The sequence below is a fragment of the Giraffa tippelskirchi genome, chromosome 7 (genome assembly GCF_054371585.1).
Source record: "Giraffa tippelskirchi isolate mGirTip1 chromosome 7, T2T-mGirTip1v1.2.pri, whole genome shotgun sequence".
Classification (NCBI taxonomy): domain Eukaryota; kingdom Metazoa; phylum Chordata; class Mammalia; order Artiodactyla; family Giraffidae; genus Giraffa; species Giraffa tippelskirchi.
Window position 1 is genome coordinate 52,317,249 of NC_137281.1, and position 20,263 is coordinate 52,337,511.

General features: G+C 51.1%; 1 protein-coding gene across 3 annotated transcripts in view; it reads right to left on the reverse strand.

Annotated features, from left to right (window-relative positions):
- PLCG2 (phospholipase C gamma 2) overlaps positions 1-20,263 on the reverse strand; it is a 153,415-nt gene that overhangs the window by 130,698 nt on the left and 2,454 nt on the right. For 2 of the 3 annotated variants that reach the window (XR_014060596.1, XM_081514169.1), the window contains exon 2: positions 15,114-15,357. Coding sequence is in view for 2 of the 3 variants with exons in the window: in XM_081514169.1 (XP_081370295.1) it covers positions 15,114-15,306 (193 nt within the window). In the remaining variant the exon portion in view is untranslated. Of the gene's footprint in view, positions 1-15,113; positions 15,358-15,727; positions 15,752-20,263 lie in introns of those variants that run through there. The other variant, XM_081514170.1, reaches the window with a different exon arrangement.

A 20,263-nucleotide genomic window follows, 5' to 3' on the forward strand; every position in this document is an offset into this window, starting at 1 on the left:
CACCATGCATGTCAGATGCACTTACAAATGTAATCCTCACTACCATCCTGCAAGGCAGCTGGGCCGCTACCCACCTCACAGAAGAGAAAACTGAGGCCAGCACAGGCCTAGGCCAGAACCATCATGTGTGGTTAAAGCAGGAGTCATTAGAGGAAAACATAGGCAGTACCCTCTTTGACATACATCACAGCAAGATCCTCTGTGATCCACCTCCTAGAGTAATGGAAATAAAAACAAAAATAAATAAAGGGGACTTCATTAAACTTAAAAGCTTTTGCACAGCAAAGGAAACAATGAATATTAAAAGACAGCCCTCAGAATGGGAGAAAACAATTGCAAATGAAATAGCTGACAAAGGATTGATCTCCAGAATACATAAGCAGCTCATATAGCTTAATATCAGGAAAACAAACAGCCCAATCAAAAAGTGGGCAGAAGATCTAAACAGACATTTCCCCAAAGAAGACATACAGATGGCTAAGACACACATGAAAAGATGCTCAACATCGCTCACTATTAGAGAAACGCAAATCAAAACTACAATGAGGTATCACCTCACACCAGTCAGAAAGGCCATCATCAAAAAGTCTACAAACAATAAATGCTGGAGAGGATGGAGAGAAAAGGAACCCTCTTGCACTGTTGGTGGGAATGTAAATTGATACAGCCACTTTAAAGAACAGTAAGATTCTGTTAGAGATTCTATAGAGATTTCCTTAAAAAACTAGAAATAGAACTACCATATGATCCAACAATCCCACTACTGGGCACACACCCAGAGAAAACCAAACTGAAAGAGACACATGTACCCCAGTGTTCACTGCAGCACTATTTACAATACCTAGAACATGGAAGCAACATATGTCCATCAATAGATGAATGGATAAAGAAGCTGTGGTACACATATACAATGGAATATTACTCAGCCATAAAAAAGAACACATTTGAATCAGTCCTAATGAGGTGGATGAACCTAGAGCCCGTTATACAGAGTGAAGGGAGTCAGAAAGAGAAAAACAAATATCATATATTAATACATGTAATTGGAATCTAGAAAGATGGTACAGATGAGACTATTTGCAGGGCAGGAATGGAGACACAGTGGAGATCCCCTGGAAGAGGGCATGGCAGCCCACTCCAGTGTTCTTGCCTGGAGAATCGCATGGACAGAGGAGCCTGGCAGGCTATGGTCCATGTGGTCACCAAGAGTTGGACACAACTGAGTGACAGCACATAGCACAATGGAGACGCAGACAGAAAAGAACAGACTTGTGGATACAGTGCGGGAAGGAGAGGGTGGGACGGATTGAGAGAGTAGCATGAAAACACATAAATTACCACATGCAAAACAGGCAGCCAGTGGGAATATGCTGTATGATGCAGGGAGCTCAAATCAAGTGCTCTGTGACACGCGAGAGGGGTGGGAGGGAGGTTCAAAAGGGACATATGTATACCTACGGCTGATTCATGTTGATTTCTGGCAGAAACCAACGTAATACTGTAAAGCAATTATTCTCCAATTAAAAATTAAAAACAAAAAGAAATATACGAGCAAGAAAAAGAAGTCACAGAGCTGCCTTACCTTAATCGCAGACACTGCTGTTTCTGGGGAGAGAGGAGGGTACAGAGGCTGAGAGGGCGGTAGCCAGGTCCTTTCCCTGGCTCACGGGCTGACCGCTTGCTGGGAAGCACCAACGACAGGTCAGATGTGGGCCAGGAGCTGGGACTCCTCCTGGTGAGCAGAACCGATGGGTCTCTGCCTCTGGGAGCTCACCGCCTGGGGTGACAGTCACTGAGGGCCTGGCTCTGGGGTCAGGCATTGCCGGCGGGCAGGGAGAGTCGATACCAAGATTTCTGGCTTCAACTTCAAAGTGCACAGAGCTTAGATCTCTCCCAAGATGAAAAAAGACATGTTAGTTCGCCAGCCCGACATGAGAAAATGTTCACTTACAGCTAAGCTAGCTGGCAGTGTGGCGGCAGGAGAGTCTTCCCTGAAGGATTCAGCAGAGGATGCCTTCTAACAGCTCCCTCCCCTAGTCAGACACGCAGAAGAGATCCGGAGGCACCTGCCTTCCCAGGGCTTGGCCCTGCCCTCAGCAGCTCCTGGGGCGGCCTCGGGCTTCTCAGAGCAGATGTGTCCACAGCCCAGCTGCCCTCGCCTCCTGTCCTCTCCTTTTCAACAGCCAGAGAGACTTCTGGTGGGGACACTGAGATCCCCAAAAACCCAGAGGGAAAGAGAATCCCGACTCTTTGCGACCCCATGCACTGTAGCCTACCAGGCTCCTCCGTCCATGGGATTTTCCAGGCAAGAATACTGGAGTGGGTTGCCATTTCCTTCTCCAATGAATGTGAGAGCTGGACCATAAAGAAGGCTGAGCGCCAAAGAATCGATGCTTTTAAACTGTGGTGCTGGAGAAGACTCGAGAGTCCCTTGCTGCAAGGAGATCAATCCAGCAAATCACTCTCACATTCATACATGGCTACTGGAAAAACCATAGCTTTGACTGTACGGACCTTTGTTGGCAAAGTGATATCTCTCTGCTTTTTAATACGCTGTCTAGGTTTGTCATAGCTTTTCTTCCAAGGAGCAAGTGTCTTTTAATTTCATGGCTGCAGTCATCATCCGCAGTGATTTTAGAGCCTAAGAAAATAAAGTCTCTCACAGTTTCCATTGTTTCCCCTTCTATTTGCCATCAAGTGATGGGACTGGATGCCATGATCTTAATTTCTTTTTTTAATACTGTGTGCACATCCTCTTATTTACTTACTTATGCCTGTGCTGGGTCTTCATTGCTACACATAGTCTTTCTCTAGTCTTGGGGAGTGGGGGCTACTCTTTGATGCAATGTGTGGGCTTCTCGTTGCGGTGGCTTCTCTTGATGAGAAGCACAGGCTCCAGAGCCTCAGGAGTTACGGCTCATGGGCTCCAGAGTGCAGGCTCAGCCATTGCGGTGCACGGGCTCAGTAGCCCTGCAGCGTGCTGCTTTTCCTGGACCAGGGATCAGACCCGTTTCCCCTGGGCTGGCAGGCAGATCCTCAACCACTGGACCAGCAGGGAAGTCCCGTCCTCTTCATACAAGGACACCAGTCGTATGGGATCAGCAGCCCACTCTGTGCCAGTATGACCTCTGCAGTAACCAGATTTCCAAATAAGGCTGTATTCAGAAGGCCTGGGGGTTAGGGCTTCACCACATTAATTTGGAAGGGAGACACAGTCCACCCATAACAGGGATCCACCTCCACCCAGAAGCCCTGAAGAAGCTAGACCGTGTTCTCCAGCAGGAGACCCACCTAACCCAGCCTCCACATCAAAGCTGACCAGAGAGGACACTGTTCTCAGAAGCAGCCAAGTCTCGTGCACTGGCTCAGAAGACCCAGCCATCGGAGGCCTCTCTCAGGCATCCATCACTGGGAGGCTGGGAAACCTAAGCCTTTGCTGAAGGGGTAACAGAGTCAAGGTGGAGAGCTTTGCTGGGCACGGTCCAACCATGGCTCCAGGGAGACCTGAGGGGGCTAACGAGGCCCATCTGTATGGGTAGACGCCATCACTACAGCGGTTTCTATCACAGACGGGATGGGAGAGACCTCAACGCCACCACCTCCCACTCCCAGGAGGCCCAGTGCAAAGGCTCTGCACTCCCCCTGAATTCCTGCAGGAGTCCCTAAATTCCTACAACCATTCTATTCTCGAGCCATCTGTGGGGCTACAGCCACTCCTGCATCCTCCAAAATGAGGGGCTGCGAAGAGCCTGGGGAACGCCCACCAAGCACACGTGCCATTCTGCCTGGCACACAACTGGACCACATCTCCCAGCCTCCTTTGCAGCCAGTCCCGCGCCGAGTTCTGGTCAATGGAAGGCGGGAGGCAAGAGGCACACTGGTTCCAGGCCTGACTCCCTAGAACCTCCTAAGCTATCCTCCACTCTTCCTCTTACCCCACATGCTGGCTGCACAGAGGGTCCTGCAGTGGCCTCAGACGCCTTAGGGGATGGTGGTGTCACAAGACAGCAGAGCGCCCCCCCTCCAATCCCACTAGACCACGACTTGAGTGAAACATTTATATCAGGAAGGCATTTGTCTACACAAGCAGCTCATGCAACTCAATACCAGAAAAACAAACAACCCAATCAAAAAGTGGGCAGGAGACCTAAGCAGACATCTCCCCAAAGACATACAGATGGCTAAGAAACACATGAAAAGATGCTCACCACTGCTCATTATTAGAGAAATGCAAATCAAAACTACAATGAGGTACCACTTCACACTAGTCAGAATGGCCATCATCAAAAAGTCTACAAATAATAATGTCAGAGAGGGTGTGGAGAAAATGGAACGCTCTTGCACTGTTGGTGGGAATGCAAGTTGGTACAGCCACTATGGATAACAATATGGAGACTACTTTAAAAAGCCAGGAATAAAGCTATCATACGACCCAGCAATTCCACTACTGGGCACATGACCTGAGGAAACCATAACTGAAAGAGACAAGTGTACCCCAAAGTTCGCTGCAGCGCTATTTACAATAGCTAGGACATGGAAGCAACCTAGATGCCCATCAACAGATGAGAGGATAAAGAAATTGTGTACATATACACAGTGGAATATTACTCAGCTAGAAAAACAAATGCATTTGAGTCGGTTCCAATGAGGTGAACAAACCTAGAGCCTATTATACAAAGTGAAGCAAGTCAGAAAGAGAAAGACAAATATCATATATCAACACATAGAAACGGAATCTAGGGAGATGGTACTGATGAACCTATTTGCAGGACAGCAATGGAGACACAGACATAGCGAACCGACTTGTGGATGCAGAGGGGAAGGAGAGGGTGGGACGAATGGAGAAAGTAGCAGGGACACATATACGCTACCATACGTGAAACAGACAGACAGTGGGAATTTGCTGTATGACTCAGGGAGCTAAAACCAGGGTTCTGTGACAACCGAGAGGGGTGGGATGGGAGGGAGGTTCACAAGGGAGGGGACATACGTGTACCTGTGGCTGATTCACGTTGGTATATGGCAGCAAAAGGCAATGGCACCCCACTCCAGTACTCCAGTACTCTTGCCTGGAAAATCCCATGGACGGAGGAGCCTGGAAGGCTGCAGTCCATGGGGTCGCGAAGAGTCGGACACGACTGAGCGACTTCACTTTCACTTTTCCCTTTCATGCATTGGAGAAGGAAATGGCAACCCACTCCAGTGTTCTTGCCTGGAGAATCCCAGGAAAGGCGGAGCCTGCTGGGCTGCCGTCTATGGGGTCGCACAGAGTCAGACACGACTGAGGTGACTTAGCAGTTAGCAATACAATATTGTACAGCAATTATCTTGCAATTAAAAATAAATTAAAACAAAAACTTCAAAGAAGAAGACATCTGTCACTGCCATTCATCTACCCAGACTAATACGGGTATTAGACATTGCTGTGCCCTCGGCCAGGAATGCCCCCCGCCCCTGGCCAGAGCTTCCCATGGCTCCCTTATCACCTTTCAAGTCTCAGCTCAAACGTCGCCTCCACGCACACGCTTCCCTGAGAACTGCCCTCCTAACACTGCGCTCTTCGCTGGTTACTCTTCGTCACAGGCTCTGCTTCTTTCTTCCCTGGCATCCAACACAGTCCCGAATGCTTAGTCTGGCCTTTTCTGTCTTTCCTGTGACACCATAAGCTCCTCTGGGGTCCCCACCGTCCCACTCACCAGGCGTCCCCAGTGACAAGGCTCATATCCGACACACACCAATCCTCTGAGTATTTGCTAAGTCAAAGAAGGGACCAGGGACTTCCCTGGTGGTCCAGTGGTTAAGACTCTGAGCTGCCAATGCAAGGGGCACAGGTTCAATTTCTGGTCAAGGAACTAAGATCCCATATGCCACGCAGCATGGCCAAATACATTTTAAAAAACAACAACAAAGGGACGAATTCTAAGGACGTCAAGTGACTGTCACCCGGGACAGAAGACAATCCTTGAGTGGCCACAGAAACCATCTTCTCAACTGAATGGCAGACAGGCAGGTCTGTATCAGTGTCAGAGATAAAAACACCAGTTCTATTTCTCACACCAGCAGGCTCCACGTGGAGAATTTGGACCGGGGAAGGGGAGCAGGACGACCCACGTGGATGCAGGGAGGAAACAGTGATTTCATTATGTAAACTGACGTTCTCACAGTCATCTCATCCTTTCCACGATGCCATTTCCCTTTATGTCTGATGCTGATGAGAGCAGTGACTACCTGAGCACCTGTCTCCTCTGTGCCCGTGAGACTGACAGTAGATTACATGGGTTACTTTAATTCTTTAATTATCTCATTTAATCTTTTAATATCCCTCCACTCACTCACTCACTCACTCACTCTCACACACACTCACACACAGACACACACTCACAAGCACTGGGATACTACTCAGCCTTTAAAAAAGAATGGAATAATGCCATTTGCAAATAGATGCTGAAACAACGGAAACAGTGAGAGACATTATTTTCTTGGGCTCCAAAATCACTGCAGATGGTGACTGCAGCCATGAAATTAAAAGACGCTTGCTCCTTGGAAGAAAAGCTATGACCAACCTAGATAGTATATTAAAAAGCAGAGACATTACTCTGCCAACAAAGGTCCATCTAGTCAAAGCTATGGTTTTTCCAGTAGTCATGTATGGATGTGAGAGGTGGACTATAAAGAAAGCTGAGTGCTGAAGAATTGATGCTTTTGAACTGTGGTGTTGAAGAAGACTCTTGAGAGTCCCTTGGACTGCAAGGAGATCAAACCAGTCAATCCTAAAGGAAATCAATCCTGAATATTCATTGGAAGGACTGATGCTGAAGCTGAAATTTCAATACTTTGGCCACCTGATGCGAGGAACTGACTCATCTGAAAAGACCCTGATGCTGAGAAAGATTGAAGGCAGGAGGAGAAGGGGATGACAGAGAATGAGATGGTTGGATGGCATCACCGACTCAATGGACATGAGTTTGGGCAAGCTCCAGGAGTTGGTGATGGACAGGGAAGCCTGGCATGCTACAGTTCATGGGGTCCCAAAGAGTTGGGACACAACTGAGCAACTGAACTTAACTGAATGGCATTTGCAGCAACATGGATGGACCTAGAGATTATCATACTCAGTGAAGTGAGACAGAGAAAGGCAAATATCATATGATATACCTTATGTATGGAATCAAAAAAATGATACAAATCAATGTATTTATAAAGCAGAATCACTGACAAAGAAGACAAGCTATGGCTATCAAAGAGGAAAAAGGGGGTAAGGATAAATTAAGAGGTTGAGATTAATACTATGCTACACCAACAAGGACCTACGACATAGCACAGGGAACTATAATCACTATTTTGTAATACACTGGGAGCACTGGCTGAATCTTATTTCTGATGGGACACTTGACTAATGCAGCTTGGGAACCACTTTCAGACAATGGATTTCATAGATAGAAGATGCCGGTGAAAAAACATCTCCTGCTCCACTGTTTCAAAAACACATTGTTAAAATAAGAACTTTGTAAAATACTCATTTTTTTTTAAGGATAAGTAGCTCAAAGATGGATCTCAGAAGAAGCCAAGATAGAGTAGGAGCCCATTTCAGCACCCCTGGTTGTGTCCCACCTTGTCCCCACTGTGGGGGCTCCAGCAGGCACGTCTGGCTTCCAGCTAACCAGGCACCTCTCAAGTCTCCTGGCCTTGGCATCTCAGCACCAGGCAGGGTGTATCCTCTGTGAGAAGAAGGAATCAGTGCCTTCCCTCTTGTTGTAACAAAGGCTGAGCAAGGCCATCTGTCTTGGGTCCCCAGCAGGGTGCCCCGCTATCCCATACAGAACTCAGACATCTCTGAGATCACACGGGAGGAGAAGGCAACCCAGAACAGGAGACGTGAGACTCCACAAGGCAGGCAGAACAAAAGCAAATTGAGGTGCTGCCCCTTCCTGGCTGTGTGGCCTTGGGCATGTCACCGAGTCTCCCCAGGACTCAGTTTCCTCATAAATAAAGTGGGTATGATTCCTGCTCACAGGGTCACTATGAGGATTTAAAGAGCACTGACGCATGATGTATTCACACAGAGACTAGGACACGGAGAGCACTCAAGGGCTGCTCTCATCACCAACATCATCACCATCATTATCATTCACTTATTATTATTAGGCAGGCAAGCCAAGAGCCTAATACTAGGGAAACAGAACAGCTCCTGTTTGGGAGCACCCCTCGTTCGCAGACAGCCACCACTTGCCAAAAATAAGCAGATGGAGAAAATGTGCAGAAGCAGAAGTGAAAACCTGAGAACAAAAGCCCATTCAGTGAGATGGACGTGGTCTACGCCCTCACGGGGGGTTCATCGCGCAACCAGCCCCATCCCCACCCCACGGGCAGGTGGACCACTTTGGCTCCCAAGATACGTCCTGGGCCACCTTCCCAAATGGACAAGGTGCAAGCAGACCCCAACGGTCAACTCAGAAAGGTGCTCTGGCAGACTCCCTTCTAGTCGGATTCTGTTCCACCAGCACCTGGAGGGAAAGAAAAACCAGAGAGGCAGGACTTCCCAGCACAAGCTCCTGCCCCACACCCAGAGCCTCTTGGGAGACCCACACAGGAGGGAGTCCAGTGCACCATCTGGCCTAGCGGCCTCCAAAAGTCAACAGGAGAATGATGCCCAAGCCGTGAGTGTCCAGCTGAAGTTCATCTTCTTTGTCAGAAGCCAGGCCTTGGGACTCCTACTGATTAAAATATGCACCTTTTATATACATATAAAATACGCAAATACAGACAAAAAATTACTCAAATAAAATCCACTTGCTTCTCACCCTTATCTCGTTGACAGAAACTATTGTCATCTCATTTGACCAACAGAGAAACTGAGGCACAGAAAGGCCAAGCAAACCTGCCTGGGATCACACAGCTCCTAGGAGTGGTGGTGCAGGTATCTGAACTATGAGTCTGGACACAGGGTCCAGGTGCCCTCATGGTTGTTTGGCACCGAGGTGGCTGCTGTCAACTTTCTCCCCACCTGGGACGGTCTCACCTTCTCCAAGAGGAGATTCCCCATTCTTTGCACCTGAGCTGGCCCCGCAGACCTGAACAGGTGACCTTCTCGGGCTAGGTCACAAGAAGCCCTGTGACTCTTGGAACACACATCCCGGGGGGACACCAGGCACCGCATAAGAAGCCGGATGATCCTGGGACCGCCACGTGGTAGGTGCTCAGCCAACATTTTCAGCTGAGCCCGGGATACTGGCCATCATCACCAGACACAGGAGGAAAGATTCTGGAAACTTCCGGACATGCCAGCCGAGTACCACCTTAGTCCAGGCCACAGAGAGAACCACCCGGCTGTCGTTCAGTCACTAAGTCGTGTCTGACTCTTTTGCCACCCCATGGACTAAAGCCCGCCAGGCTCCTCTATCTGTGCGATCTCGCCTGTTCCCTCCATGACAGGGACTCCATCCTTCCTCCTCTCTCAGCAAAACTGGGGGCCCGGTATGATGGCAAATATGGCCATGGCACTACACAAGGGCCAGCTCCATCATGACACGGTCCAAGGGGGAATCCTAACATATCCAGTGACATTTTACGGTTCTAAGCAAAGCAAACACATGACTTCAGACCAAGGTTTCTTAATTTTGTTTAAGGAAGAAATACACTTTTTCTTCTTCCTTTTTAATATTTTGTTTTATTTTATATGGCTGTGCCAGGTCTTAGTTGCGGCATTCGGGATAGAGTTCCCTGACCAGGAATTGTGCTTCCCAGGTGCCTTAGTGGTAAAGAATCTGCCTGCCAATGCAGGAGACTCAGGAGATGTGGGTTTGATCCCTGGGTCGGGGAGATCCCCTGGAGAAGGAAATGGCAACCCACCCCATATTCTTGCCTGGAAAATCCCATGGACAGAAGAGCCTGGTAGGCTACAGTCCATAGGTTTGCAGTGGAGTTGGACACAGCTTAGCAACTAAACAACAACAACAACAAACAACCCTGCATTGAAGTGCAGAGTCTTAGCCACCAGACCACCAGGGAAGTCCCTAGGCCAGGGTTTCTAACCTTGGCACCACTGATATCTTCTAATTTTATACTGGATAATTATTTGGGGTGGGGGCTGCCCTGTGCATTGTAAGATGTTTAGCAGTACCCCTGACCTCAACCTGCTAGATGCCAGAAGCAACCCCCTCCAAATAACCAGGACTAAAAGTATCTCCAGGCATTGCCAGATGCCCCTGCAAGGGTGGGATGGGATCGCCCTGGCTGAGAACCACTCACTGCTTTGCACAGTGAGATCCAGGGGCGTCTACCTTCATACAGGCCTACACAGGAGGCTGTGACACCTGTCCAGAGGCTAGAGGCCACCTGCCAATGACCCCAGAACCCCCCCAGGACACCACCTCTATATCAAGAGGCCAGAAATGAGGTGCTGAGTGGACCCATCCAGGGCTCAAAGGCCTGTTCTTTCTAAGCAGTCAGGGGAACACCTTTTTAAAGCACTTTACCCCCAAATCATCTTCTGTGTCATTTTACAAACACAACACAGCCATCTCACATAGGCTCCCTAGCGCAGGTTCAAAAACACAAAGGTGTTCACACCACTCCTCGTCTGAAAAGCCTTTGGTGGAGCCCTACTGCTCTCCAGAGAAAGTCCAAACACCTAAGCAAGACTCTGCTGCCCCAGACCAGCTGGCCGCCACTCATCACCCACAACAGTGGCAAAAGCAAAAGCAGCAGTTTGCACCGGTCCAGGGCTGCACACCGTGCTCAGCCTTCTAATCCAGCGGCTCATCTATTCATCTGCAGCTGTGACACTGTGTGTGTGGACACCAATACTGTTCCCGTTCCACAGACAGGAGAACCGGATCTCAACAAGGGCATATAACGTGCCTACGCTCACGTGGCCAAGCTCATCAAACCCTGCTGGAGTCAGGCTCCACGCTGCTTGTACTTAATCCAACAATGGAGCCTCTGTGAGGACTGGAGTCTAATTCAATTACTGCTGTATCTCCAGTATCTAGAATAGTGCCCGGCAGAGCAGGCATTCAAATATGGATAGATGGAAGGAGGGAGGGAAGCTACCAGTGGAAGGAAAGAAGGAAGGCTGGAAGGAGGGGAGGGTGGGAGGATGGAGAGGAGGACGAGGGGGTGGGAGGACGGGGAGGAGGATGGGGGTGGGAAGATGGAGGGGTGGGAGGACGGGGAGGAGGACAGGGGGATGGGAAGACGGGGAGTGGGAAGACAGGGGGTGGGAGAACGGGGGGTGGGAGGACAGGGTGAATGGGAGGACGGGAGGAGGACAGTTGGGTGGGAGGGCAGGGAGGACGACAGGGGGGTGGGAGGACAGAGGGGTGGGAGGACGGGGGGTGGGAGGATGGAGGGGTGGGAGGACGGGGAGGAGGATGGGGGTGGGAGGATGGGGTGGGTGGGAGGACGGAGGGGTGGGAGGACGGGGAGGAGGACGGAGATGGGAAGACGGGGGGTGGGAGGACAGGGTGGGTGGGAGGACGGGAGGAGGACAGGGGGTGGGAGGGCAGGGAGGACGACAGGGGGGTGGGAGGACAGAGGGGTGGGAGGATGGGGAGGAAGACGGGGGGGTGGGAGGACAGAGGGGTGGGAGGACGGGGAGGAGGACGGGGGGGTGGTAGGACGGGGGGGTGGGAGGACAGGGAGGACGACAGGGGGTGGGAGGACGGAGGGTGGGAGGGCAGGGAGGACGACAGGGGGGTGGGAGGACGGAGGGTGGGAGGGCAGGGAGGACGACAGGGGGTGGGAGGACAGAGGGGTGGGAGGACGGGGAGGAGGACGGGGGGTGGGAGGGCAGGAAGGACGACAAGGGGGTGGGAGGACAGAGGGATGGGAGGACGGGGAGGAGGACGGGGGGATGGGAGGACAGGGAGGACGACAGGGGGGTGGGAGGACGGAGGGTGGGAGGGCAGGGAGGACGACAGGGGGGTGGGAGGACAGAGGGGTGGGAGGACAGGGAGGAGGACGGTGGGGTGGTAGGACGGTGGGGTGGTAGGACGGGGGGGTGGGAGGACGGGGAGGACGACAGGGGGGTGGGAGGACGGGGGGTGGGAGGATGGGGGGTGGGAGGACGGAGGGGTGGGAGGACGGGAGGGTGGGAGGACAGATGGGTGGGAGGACGGGGGGTGGGAGGACGGGGGGTGGGAGGACGGGAGGGTGGGAGGACGGGGAGGAGGACAGGGGGGTGGGAGGACAGAGGGGTGGGAGGACGGGAGGGTGGGAGGACGGAGGGGTGGGAGGACGGAGGGGTGGGAGAATGGGGAGGAGGACGGGGGGTGGGAGGACAGAGGTGTGGGAGGACAAGGAGGAGGATGGGGGTTGGGAGGACAGGGTGGGTGGGAGGACAGGGGGGTGGGAGGACGGGGGGAGGGGAGCGGTCAGAGGAGGGAGTCGCTAGAGCAGTACCTACCAAACCTGGCTAGTTACCAGGATCACCTGGGGAGCTCATTAAAATACTGAATCCCAACCAACCTGGTGAATGACAGTCATCCTCAGCCACCCCAAGGAGGAGGAACTGCTCTTAGAGAGTGACTGGGGAGAACCGTAGGGGGTGGATTTCAGGAGGCAAACTCCTGTCTCACACCGTCAGAACCGTCGGGAGAAAGCCCCAGAGGCCGCGCCTGCCAATGCCCTCCACCAGGTGTTTCTGGAGCTCAGCCAGCCGGCCAACAGGGGCCCGGCCATCTACTCTCTGTGCGGCGGGGCACGTGCGTTTGCAGGCCCCCACCCCTGCCCCAGCTGCCACAGGTTTCTGGGCCACCCGGGAGGTCGTGAGGCCAATGTAAACAAAATCGGGAGGAAGGCCAGTGGCCTCCAGACACAGGAACTTTCAAAGCAGGCCCTCTGGCTCAGGGCCGTTGGAGGCCGGCTCGGCTCCAGAATCAGGAGAAATCTTTTGGAAAGCTACTGATAAAAGAATCCAAACGAAGAGCCGTGTTGAGCTATCAGAGTCCACCTGTGAACTGCCAGGTTCAGAACCCCATGGCAGCGTGGGTGTGGATGTGGGGAACTGGAGGGGCCCCCAACACCTCAGGAACTTCTGCGGGATATTATCCAACCGTCCTTTAAAGTTAAAAATACCCCGTGCCCTCTAACTCAGAAATTACACATGGAGGAAGCTGTTCTTCAGATAAACCCAACATGCGTGCATGGAAGAATAATGCAAAGGTGACCCCCACACACAGCTGGTAGAAATGTAAAATAGTGCGGCCACTTGGGAAACAGTCTGGGGGGTTCCTAAAATGATCAAACAAAGTTACTGCATTGGATGAGGAGCAGCCCTATCCCTGGGCATACACCCAGGAGAAATGAAAACACACAGCCACACAAAAAATCATTCACGAAAGCTCACAGTGGCAGGACTCATACCAGCCAAAGGCAGCAAACAACCCAAATTTCCATCAACAAATAAATGGGTCAACAAACTGTGGAATGTCTGTAAAAAGGAATATTACCTGGCCACATAAAGGAATGAAGTCCTGAAACACACACAACACAGATGGATCGTGAAAATGTGGGAAACATTGTTAAGTGAAAGAAGCCAGTCGCAGAAGGCCACATACTATGTGATTTCTTTTATAGGAAGTGTCCAGAACAGGGAAATGGAAAGGAGATGAAAGGTTGCTTAGGGCAGGAGAGGTGGAGGAGGACCAGGGTTTCTTTTAGGGGTAATGAAATGTTCTAAAACTGTGGTGGCGGCACATATATGGGAATATACCAAACTGTGAATGGATGAATTATAAGGTATGTGAATTGTATCTCCATGAATCTGTTAGCAAAAAAAAAGAAGAATCCATGTACAGTCGCTACAGCTAATAGCAAAAGACTAGAAAAACCCAAAGCATCCATCTCTAGGGGTTAAACTATTACACTGTAGCCAGAATGCTATGTGTCGATGAAAGAAAAAGGCAGATCAATATGCTGATAAGAAACCACCTCAAAGGTTAACTATTAGGGAGCTTCCCTGGTGGCTCAGCGGTAAAGAATCTGCCTGCCGGTGCAGGGAACACAGATTTAATCTCTGATCCAGGAAGATCCCATGTGCCTCAGAGCAACTCAGCCCGTGCACCATAACTATACAGCCTCTGCTCTAGAGCCCGGGAGTCAAAACTACTGGAGCCCGCGACCCCCAAAGCCTGTGCTCTGCAGTGAGAGAAGCTACTGCTAAGGGAAGCCCGCACACCGCAGCGAGAGAGTGGCCCCAGCTCGCCACAGCTAGAGAAAGGTCCATGCAGCAACGAAGACCCAGCACAGCCAAAAATAAAGAAGTAAATAAAATTTTTTAAAAGAAAACTAGTAAATTTAAAAAAGAAATCGAAGTGCAGAAGTATATGCAGTAGGTACTCATTTGTGTAAAAAAACAACAGACAGATCACACAAGCACAGAATACTTCTGAAAGACCACAGAACCTGGGCAGGAGCTGGCCTCTGGAGCCTGGGGTGGGACTGGGGCAGAGAGACATTTATTTATGAATTGTCTGATTTTCCCCCAAGTGTACGCTCTGATTTCTCAATTAAAAAGGAGTCAATAAAAACTCATTAAAGCAAGTCTCTGCAACTGTACATTGCTTAAGTCTCTGGACTCTGAGTGAAAAGGGGGCCTTAGAAACTTGAGGATCTGAACCCACTGCCCAATGTAAGGGGGAAGGAAAAAAGCAGCCGCCTCCACTAGGAGCAGAGCTTCTCTAGAGGGCTACACACACTCAGCGATGTGCTCTGTCCACACGGAGTAAAGCACAGGCCTCTCGCTCTGCTGTCTGCACTAAAACACAACATCTGGCTACCAAGTGATGACTTTCCACACGCTCTGGCCAGTGAGCCCTCAAGAGGGCAGACAGCTTGACCATCAACACAGATCAAACGGTCCCCGACTATGAGATGGGGCGCTCAGCCCCCAGCAGCCCAGGCGAGCTGTCTGGAGGTCATTTCCAAGCTTGCCCACGCATGCCTCCACTCCTTCACCGGGGCTTTCCTGGCCAACCTCCCCAACCTGCTGCAAACCCCGTCACAGACCCAAACAAAGCGATGCCACTTTTCCTGTTCAGAAGAAGGTGTTGAACGAACTAACGACAGCTGCCGGGCCCGCTGCCCAGGGCGGGGAAGTGAGAGGTACTCACGGAAGCCCTCGATCTTGTCGGCCGTCTTGCTCCAGGCCACCTGCCGCGTCTCCATGATCACCTGGACGGTCCTCCGCTCCGGGGTGGACTTGCGGAAGCTGAACACGGTCATGACGGTGCCCAGCTCCAGGGTCCGCTTGATCTGACTCTTCTCATACTCCGGGAGGGCGTCCACATTGGCCATGGTGCTCATGGTCGTCTGCTCCCCAGGGGGAGGCGAGGAGGAAGGGGGTGAACGAGGAGGCTGGAGGGCGGAAGCAAGGGGGAACTGGTTTCAGTTAACTGAGCGGGCTTCGCTTAACAGGAGGGAGCTTCACAAGCCAAAATCCTGTCTCGTGCCCATCAGGATGAGCTTGGGGAGAAGGTGCTGGTGGCAGGGGGGCTCACCAGCCGCTCAGACGTTTAAATGGAAGCAAGATGTGGGTGGAGCCCTTGACCTCAGTGACCCAACCGTTATCCCGGCTTTGAATAACCAAATCACCCCAGCCTGCCCGCCACCTCTCCCTCCCCATGCACTTTTATGCTGTAGAATATTTGAATAGCCAAAGGAGCCCAGGCTGGCTCCTGTCCCCACCCCCGACACCCCGCCCAGAGACTTCTAACCTCCCCTTTACTTCCTGAGTAAAGCTGGGAATAGGAGAAAAAAACCTCCTAAGTGGGTCCGTGGAGACCTCCACGTGGAAGCGGACCAGAAAGGGCAGAAAACAGCAGGGCCGGGCAGCCCCGCGTGAAGGCTCCCACTGACCGCGTGGCCCTGGGCAGGCCGCGTGACCCCTGGGAGCCCCACTCTGACCAGGACAGTCAGGAAGCCACCAGCAAAGCGCCTGGTGTGCGGCTCAGCTTCTGGGGGTGTCCCTGGTCACCCCCCATCCTCCTGAACAGTCAGACCTTCCCAGAGAGATGCCTGGGCCCCAGATCTCAGAGCCTCCCTTGTCTGGCTCCTCTCACACTCGCATCGAGCCCACCAGCAAACCCAGAAAGCAATGGGTCTCCCTGCTTCCCTGCTCCCTCCAGGGATCTTATTCACGTGAGTCACTCTGGTCACCTGCTCCCACCCCAGACCCTGGAGTGAACTCTCAGACCAGGAACCAAAAGGATGCTTTAAGAAGAAGAGTGGAAGGGGACATAGGCACACCTATGGCTGATTCATGTTGATGTACGGCAGAAACCAATGCAATATTATAAAGCAATGATCCTCCAATTTAAAATAAAAAATAACAAGAGTGGGACTTCCCTGGTGGTGAAGTGGATAAGACTCCACTTGCCAATGGAGGGGACACAGGTTCGATCCCTGGTCCGGGACGACTCCACACGCCGCAGAGCAGCTGAGCCCGGGCTCTGCAGCGGGGGCCCAGTAGTTCTACCACAACTTCTGAAGCCCGCGTGCCTAGAGCCCATGCTCTGCAACAAGAGAAGCCACCGCAGTGAGAAGCCCAGAAGCAATGTAATGAAGAGTGGCGCCCACTGGCCACAACTAGAGAAAGCCTGGGCAAAGCAATGAAGAGCCGGCACAGCCCCAAATAAAAACACACCAACAAAAAGAGTAAGAGTGACTTCAGGTCGCTCCTGGACCTACGCCCTGCACAACCCTGCCCCCCACCAACATCCTGCCTCCCAAACTTCCGAAGATCCAGTGCCCCTCACCCCGAGGGGACTTGATCGCAGCCCCTACCCCAAGTCACTACATCCCCAGGGCTGAATTCCACCCCTGTAAAGGGGAAGAAAACAGATGAAGGATCCTCCTTCAAGGAAGGTTGAAGGTTCTTCTGCGGATTAAACCAGATAGTGTATCTCAGCCCTTAAAACAAAGATTCAGTCAGTGATGTTCAGGTTTAGCTCCTGTTACCATCCACTGTTTCCTGTATCTTTTTCTCCCCCTTTCCCATTTAGTCTTTATATATATATATATACATATATGTGTATATATATATATATGTATATATATATATAGGAGTATAATTGCTTTACAACGTGTGTAAGCTTCTGCTGTACAACCAAGTGAATCCGCTATATGTGTAACACACACTGGAGAAGGAAGTGGCAACCCACTCTGGTACTCTTGCCTGGGAAATCCCATGGAGAGAGGAGCCTGGCAGGCTGCAGTCCATGGGGTCGCACAGAGTGAGACACGACAGCACACACACATGTACGTATCCTGTATATCCGTTCCCTTTAGGACTTCCCTCCCACCCCTCGAGGTCATCACAGAGCACAGAGCTCCGCTCCCCGTGCTCTACAACTGCTATTTATTTTACACATGGTAGGGTGTGTACATGTCAGTGTCACTCTCTCCCACTCTGCCCTTCCTGCCCCTGTGTCCACAAGCCATTCTCTATACCTGCATCTCTATCCCTTTATCTTTCTTATCTCGTCCCCACCTCCAAATTCCTTTAGGCTCCCACAGTTCTTACTTTGCAGAGAAGCCGGGTGTTCAGCCAGAGCTGCCTGGGCCTCCCCACAGCCTCTGTGCCAAGCTGCTCAAAATCAGGGCCTCAGCTGTTCCAGCTGTATAATGGGAATAACACCACCCTCCAGGGGCTCTGGATGGACTAGACCCCACAATGTTTGTACAGCCCCCAGTCAATCCTAAAGGAAATCAACCCTGAATATTCACTGGAAGGACAGATGCTGAAGCTCCCAATACTTCGATCACCTAATGCAAAGAGCCAAGTCACTGGAAAAGACCCTGATGCTGGGAAAGATTGAGGACAGGAGGAGAAGGGGATGACAGAGGATGAGAACGTTGGACAGCATCACCAACTCAATGGACGTGAGTTTGAGCAAACTCCAGGAGATGGTGAAGGACAGGGTAGCCTGGCGTGCTGCAGTCCATGGGGTCACAGAGAGTTGGACACGACTTAGTGACTGAACAACAACAAAAATAGCATCTAGCAGTGCCTCCGATTATATTAATCAGCCAGCTGATCAAAGCATTAACCAAGGGTCAGCTCTATGATAGGCACGAATGGTGGACTCGCACGCAAATGAGGGGTGAGGCCTGGGCCCTGTCCTTTGCCCCCTTTTCCCTCCACCTCACACCCACAGCCAGGGGCACCTCCCAGATATGCTGACAGCCTAGCAATAAAGTCATGAATTACACCTGCTCTCCACCCATTAGGAAACAGTCAGCTCCATGATTCTGCAGAAGCAGAGACATGGGGGTCTCGAGGGAGCAGCAGGAAGGGGTCCCCAACTTAGTCTAAGGGGAGGCTGGAAACTTAACAGTGCTCACAGGAAGCTTCTAGGGGAAGACGGCATCTGAATTCAATCTTTAAAAGAGATGAAGCGGGAGGGGACGGTGCTCTAGTCCAAGGAACTGGCTGAAGCAAAGGCCCAGGGGCCAAGGGTGTGCAGGAACCCTGCCTGATCCGAGCCTCCTGTCTCACCAGCCCCTATTCCAGGTCAGGGGACGAGCAAGAGGCGTGAGGCCAACCTCCACCCTGGAAAATCTGCTGTTTATTGGCCCTCTCGGGTGCCTGCACCTGCCGTATCAGGTTCATTGATTTCAGTGAGATATACTGGAGCTGCCAACTCAAGACCTAGGAGGTGAAATCACATGATCAAGGTCACAGAGACATGTGGCAACACCAGGATGGGAACCCTGGTCTGAATCCCATGCCCCTGCTCCTTCGGCAACCCCCTTCTGGAATTCACAATCTTGTCAGATAGTAACTAACCATGCAGAGGGGTCAAAGGACTCGTCCAAGGTCACACAGCTGCAAAGAGTCAGAAGCAGGATGCACCTCCCGAGTTTCCCACTCCCAGGCCTCAAGGCCCACATGCAGCAGGGCGCAAATAGGAAACACCGCCCCCCCCTCACAACACCGCCACTTAAACCAGCCAACCTGGAAGCACCCAGGGCCCTTAGTTCTTTCTGACTCTGGGAGGGCCCTGGACTAACCTTCCCAGGATTCTGGTCACTCCTCATTCAGAAGCCCAGTGGACTGGCTCAACCATAAACATCAAGTCTCTCATGTCCTTCTCTAAGAACTGGGAAGGCATCCTCATGGCCACAAGATCCCTGGAGTCAACCACTAAAATCCACCAGCTCCCAACTCAGGCTTTCAGGGTTCAACGCTTCAGCAGCTAAGACAAGGTCTCCAAGGCCTTGACCCCGGAGGAGGGCACTAGCCATCACAGGCAATTTCTATTTTGCTTCTGCTTTCAAAAAAAAAAAATGAAATAGGCTTGAAATCCCTTTCTTGTTCCTGTTTCTCATCCTCCCTGGGTAATTTTATAAAATGACTTATGGTGTTAAATACAAATGAGGCTGAGATTTAATAAGATCCTACTCTTCATGTTCTTCTCTTTGAAATAAACTTCTGGGAAAGACAAATTATCATATGACATCGTTTATATGTGGAATAAGGTACAAATGAAGTCATCTACAAAACAAGTAAGCGTCACAGATGTAGAAAACAAACTTACGGTTCCTGGGTGAAAGGGGGGCATAGATTGAGAGATTGGTGTTGATATATACACACTACTATACATAGAGGAGGTAACTAATTAGGACCTGCTGTATACCTCAGGGAATTCTACTCAATACTTTGTAATGACCTATATGGGAGAGACCTATATGGATGGCATCACCAACTCAATATTGGGACATGAGTCTGAGTAATCTCCGGGAATTGGTGATGGACAGGGAGGCCTGGCGTGCTGCAGTCCATGGGGTCGCAAAGAGTCGGACACGACTGAGCGACTGAACTGAACTGAAGTGATATGGGAGAGAAGCTAAAAAGGAGTGAATATATGTAAATATATGGGCTTCCTCAGCGGCTCAACTGTAAAGAATCAGCCTGCAATGCAGGAGACATGGCTTCAATCCCTGGGTCGGGAAGATCCCCTGGAGAAGGGCATGGCAACACACTCCAGTGTTCTTGCCTGTAAAATCCCATGGACAGAGGAGCCTGGTGGGCTACAGTCCATGGGGTAGCAAAGAGTTGGAGATGATGGAAGTGACTGAGCACACACAGCACATATGTATATGTATAATTGATACATTTTGCTCTACAGCAGAAACTAACACAACATTTTAAGTCAACTATATTCCAATGAAGATTTAAAAAAAATAATAACAATGCAAGGACCCAGAACCAGGAAACAGGAGCGTTTTCTTCTCTTCAAAGCTCCCTGCACTCATCAGA